General features: G+C 37.4%; 1 protein-coding gene across 1 annotated transcript in view; it reads right to left on the bottom strand.

The window, feature by feature from the left end:
* The window catches only part of ALAS2 (5'-aminolevulinate synthase 2), a 27,340-nt gene extending 22,719 nt beyond the window's left edge, over positions 1-4,621 (bottom strand). The window contains exons 1-2 of the mRNA XM_007957249.2: positions 4,441-4,621; positions 3,714-3,836 (exon numbers count right to left, since the gene is read on the bottom strand). Of these exons, the coding sequence (XP_007955440.1) occupies positions 3,714-3,836; positions 4,441-4,621 (304 nt within the window). The remainder of the gene's footprint in view (positions 1-3,713; positions 3,837-4,440) is intronic.
* Positions 4,622-5,050: the final 429 nt, after the last annotated feature.

Raw genomic sequence — 5,050 nt, 5'->3', positions numbered from 1 at the left:
CGAACCCAGGAGAGAGGTGGTGAGTGCTTTGGGAGGAACGGTTGGTGAAAGGGCTGGAGGGAGGCAGTATGTCTGGCCTTGCACAAATAGGCCTTGGGCTACTGATAGTGATTTGTCTTCCTCTTGCGGGGTTAGAGGAGGTCAGAACATGTGGCCTCCTTGCACTTTTTGCAGAATATAATAGTATTATGTAAAAATAATGAAAATAACATAATTAGTATTTAATTGTATTCTTATAGTCAACATTTAATGAGTGACTTTTCTGTATAAGGCATTCTCCTAGGAACTTTACAGGTGTAATTTCATTTATTCCTCACAACAGTGTGGTAAGTTGTTTTAATATCTCCATTTTAAAGATGAGGAAACTAAAGAATAGAGAAGCTAAGTAACTTGGCCAAACGCATGTGGCAAGTAAGTAGCCAGTAAATAAGTGACTCAGAGTCCACTCCTTTAACCAATGTAACTACAAAATGGGACAATCCTATTTTCATGATAAATTGAAATAATATATTCAAAGTGCTCTTTAAACTCTTGAACCTTATCCATGAGACAGAAATCATGATTGCTATAGAGAACAATTTATACAGCTAGTGGAGATGTAAATTGGTAACATCTTTATTTCGAGGATGCTTGGAACTATGTATGAATAACTACATTATCTCTGTTACATCCATACCACAGAATATTATGAAACATTTTAAAATGAGGTACATATAACTATATATATTAACATAGAAAGATCTTTAAAATGCATATGCCAACATACTTACAGAAATATTTGCACTATATTTAACAGACAAATGATTAGTATCCAGAATTTATTTTGAAGAATCTCTAAAAAATTACTAAGAAAATATTTCAACCTAGTAGGAAAATGGGCAAGGAATATGAACAGACAATTCAGTAAATGTGGAAAATGATGCTTCATTGGGGAAAATCAAGTTAGAGAAATAAATCTTCACCGCTCAGATTGATAAAGATTTAAAAATTTTATAATAACAAGCATTATAGAGGGTGTGAGACTATGGAAACTCTGTGATAACAAGCACAGCCAAAGGGCTAATTGTCAGTTTTTATTAATATTTAAAGTGTGTATACCCTAGTATTTCTACCCATAAGTGTCTATTTCAAAGAAACACTTGCTTATGTGCACTAGGAGGTATATTCAAGGAAAATTGTTACACTATTGTTAGAAATAGCCAAAGAAGAAGACAATGATGATGAAGCCATCCAATAGAGGAATAATTAATAACAACCTAATCTCTGGCACATACATACTACAAAATATTGTGAAGCATTTTAAAATAAGGTAGATTACACTGTATGTATTATAGGGGAATGAAAAAAGAAAATTTCAGAGAGATGAGTAGTAAAATGTCACTCAAAAACCACAAAACCAAACTCACTGCTATCGAGTTGATTCTGACTCATAGAGACCATGACCTGGGTTTCCAAGGCTGTAAATCTTTATGGAATGAGACTGTCCCATTTTTCTTCCATGGAGTGGCTGGTGGATTTGAACCACTGACTTTTCATTAGCAGCCAAATGCCTTAACCACTACAGCACCAGAACTGCTTAAAATACCACTAAGTAAGAACAAAAGTGAAGAAAGGTACTACTACATATTTTCTTCAGGTATATTTTATGTATGAAAGACCAAAGAAGAATTTCTAGAATAATACAATCCAAAAAGGTAGAAGTAGAAAAGGGGTTTGGTAGTAGTGGTGAAAGAAAACATTAGACTTATGTGAAATGGTTGACATTTCATAATTAAAAATATCTTCTTGAATTATTTGTGTAATTAAAAATGAAATTTAAAATTGTTTTAAAAATATGCATACTATTTTATCCAGCAACTCCACTTAAGGAACTTATTCAAACAAAATGATTAAACAAATGATTAAAGTGTTTGTACTAGGGATATTCATCATAAACTTGGAAATAACAACCTCAATAATAGACGCTTGATTAAATGAAGGATATTGCAACCATACTACAGAACATACTTCAACCATTAAGCATTAGTATGTAGCTAGATGTTTATGGACATGAAATGACGTGAGCAAAGCAGCGTACCAAACTCCAGGTAGAATTTCATCACATTTATAATAAAAATATGTGTCTGAGGAGAGGAGTAAATGGGGGCTTTGTGTGTGTGTGTGTGTGTGTGTGTGTAAAGAAAATAAAAGGAAACGTTAGTGGTGGAAGGTGGAACCTTAAGTGATTTACATTTCCCTCTTTATAGTTTCCTGTGTCTTTTGAAGAATTTTTTTTACAATGAATTGTATTCCTTTTACATTAGAAAAAGTAAAGCAAATTTCATTATGAAAAAATGAATATAAACAAATAAAAGGAAAAACATCTGTGAAGGGTGAGAGCTTTTGAGGGAAGCATGAGGAAGAAATAAGAATAAACCTAATATTTAATGAAGTTTCATAACAAGCTAGAAACACTTACATAAATATAACTTTATTTACCTCTCATGATAACCTGTTGACATAAGTATTAAAATTGCACTAAGGCTCAGAGAAGGGGCATGACTTACTTACCAAAGCACACAGGTCCAGCAAATGTCGGCATTAAAATTTAGACTCGAACTCCTTTTGGTTCCAAAGGCCTCCCTTTCTCTTTCCTCTATAGTGTCAGAAGTCTTTTCAGTACTTGTTCCCTATCTTGACACCTTAGCAAACTCACTGGCTATGTTGTTCTGAATCAGGTGCATGACCCTCTCTAAAATTTGTTCTGGCTCCTACTAACTGGGCAGTATTATTATTTTTTTTTTCCAGCTGGTTGAAGCCAGGGAACTGGGCATGTCTGGAAGAGAATGTGGAATTGCATTGACCATGAAGAGGGAAGATAAAAAAGGAAGCATGTACTTTACACTTTAAGCCCAATGCAAAACATGAAAATTAAGGTTTATGAAGTGGGGAAGATTTTTTCAAAGAGAAGTAATCTTGTACAAAGTAAGCCCCTCCTCATCTTCTCACATGGAGACTCCTATATTGTCAGGAAATCTTTCATAAAGTGACTCACACCCTCCCCAGTAGGACTTTCCTTTGGGTGAGGGAACAGTGGCAGCTATTCTGGGTCCTGAACTTGGAAGGTAGACCCAGGGAAGTGCACCTTACTACACTTTTTTGAACATCTTTAACATACAATTTTGAAATTTTTGTCACTGATGATATCCCAAAAGGGCCTACAAAAGATGTCAACAATGTAGTCATCTCTCAAGTGTGATTATCTTGGGTGATCTGTACCAATTGAGTTGACCTAGGACTCTACACTCTTTGAAAGTATATACTTGTTTCAAAACATTTCTCTTTTATAAAAATCCAGATTGTCTTTTTAAATGTGAGAGCCCAGCCTGGTGAAATCCATTTAGCTACCTGAGATAGAGGAGGCAGAGCTCAAGAGAGCACATCTTAGACTAATGGTTGAAAGTTACAGGAGCCTGTGTATATGTGTGTATGTATGTGTGTCTGTGTCTGTGTTTGTGTATTGGAGTGGGGGAGGCATAGAGAAGGGTATAGTGTCTGCATTTCAGTGCACAATATATTATTACCTACCATGGCTCTCCTGGAAGAGACTGAGATTAGTCTTCCAATCATGAGATGTGTACTAGCTGTTTTTGGATTAACCTAGCACAGGATTGTGATAAAGTGAGTTCAAGCACTTGGAGTAGAGGTTAAATGAAGTGAAACTTGACTCTAACCTTTCTTGAAAACCTTCACATCCTCCTGGATTTCCAGGGCTGCCTTTTGCACAAATTTGCTTTTCCCCTCCTGGAGTTCTGACAGCATGAAGGGACAGTGGCACTTGACCGAAGATGGAGAGTCTATGAAAAGGTAACAGAGTAAGTGAAGATTAATTTCTAGCCATAAATTCAGTTCAACAATGATTAATGAGACCTACTCTATGTTAGCCCATAGGCTAGTGGGAATGACACATACTGAAGACATATTATAATGAGTGCTAGGATAGGAGAGAAGACAGAGACTATGGAAATCCAGAAGAGGGTGGTGACATGAGCCAGAATTGGACAGGCTGGAGGTCTAGGCAGTCTTCTCAAAGGAGGTGATGCCAAAGCTAAGTAATGAAGGAAAGTAAAGGTAAAGGGTATGGAGAAAAGATAATCTGAAACTGAGGATAAGTACAGGAGCAAAGCACAGACGCTTGAGATAGTAGAGTTGATTCAGGCAATTTTAAGCAATTTCAGCATGACTGGAGTATAGTGTATGAGGGGGATGAAAGTGAGGCTGTTTTAAGGAAACACATCAGAAGTCAGATACCAGGTATATTTTTATGCCAGTTCATCCTGCTTTAACACTTTTCACATAACCTAATTATTAGGAAATGATGGCCATTATGAATTGAAATCTTGTGCCTTCATTTTTCCAAGACCTAGAAAGTCTTCCCATTTGCCAGTAGCCTCTTTTTACCTCCTCCAGCCTTGGTTGCCTCGAAATGGATTTGAGAAGAAGTTTGTCCTTGGGTGGCCAGGATGGGACAGTGTCCAACATCAAACAGGAACTGGTGAGTTTTAATCATCTTGCCCAGGAGACTTGTGGTGCCACGGGAAAACACTGGGCAGCGCTGTAGCAACAGGGTGACTGCCACCATCTTGAGCCCGAAGTCCTGCAGAAGGTGTGAAACAGATGAGATTCTATCATAAGGATCTAGCTAAGGCCAAGGATCATTCCTGTGCTGGATCTTTTGCCCTTAGCTTCCTATCCAATTCTTGCTGCCCTCCCCAGGGCAAGAACTTTTTCTCCAATGTTAAAATGTACCAATAAGGTCTGAGAGAAACTAATAAAATCCCTGAGACTATGGCCTGGACCTTTTGGGCCTGGAATTAAACTCACTCCCATGGCTTCCAGCCAACAATAGGCATATAAGGTGAACATTTACACCAGTTAAGTATGCTCCCTAGGGCAGTCAACCATGGGAGACAAGAAGGGCAGTACTGGTACAGGGAGATAGTTCAGAGCGCAGTAATATACAGGAAAGAAGGACACAGGGAAAGGGTAACCAGAGGGAGGAAGTGTGAAG

Source organism: Orycteropus afer, unplaced genomic scaffold (genome assembly GCF_000298275.1).
Source record: "Orycteropus afer afer isolate SDZICR_OR568_19922 unplaced genomic scaffold, OryAfe1.0 scaffold00719, whole genome shotgun sequence".
Lineage (NCBI taxonomy): Eukaryota > Metazoa > Chordata > Mammalia > Tubulidentata > Orycteropodidae > Orycteropus > Orycteropus afer.
The sequence above is the reverse complement of the archived record's forward strand: the minus strand, read 5'-3'. Positions and strand labels throughout refer to the sequence as shown.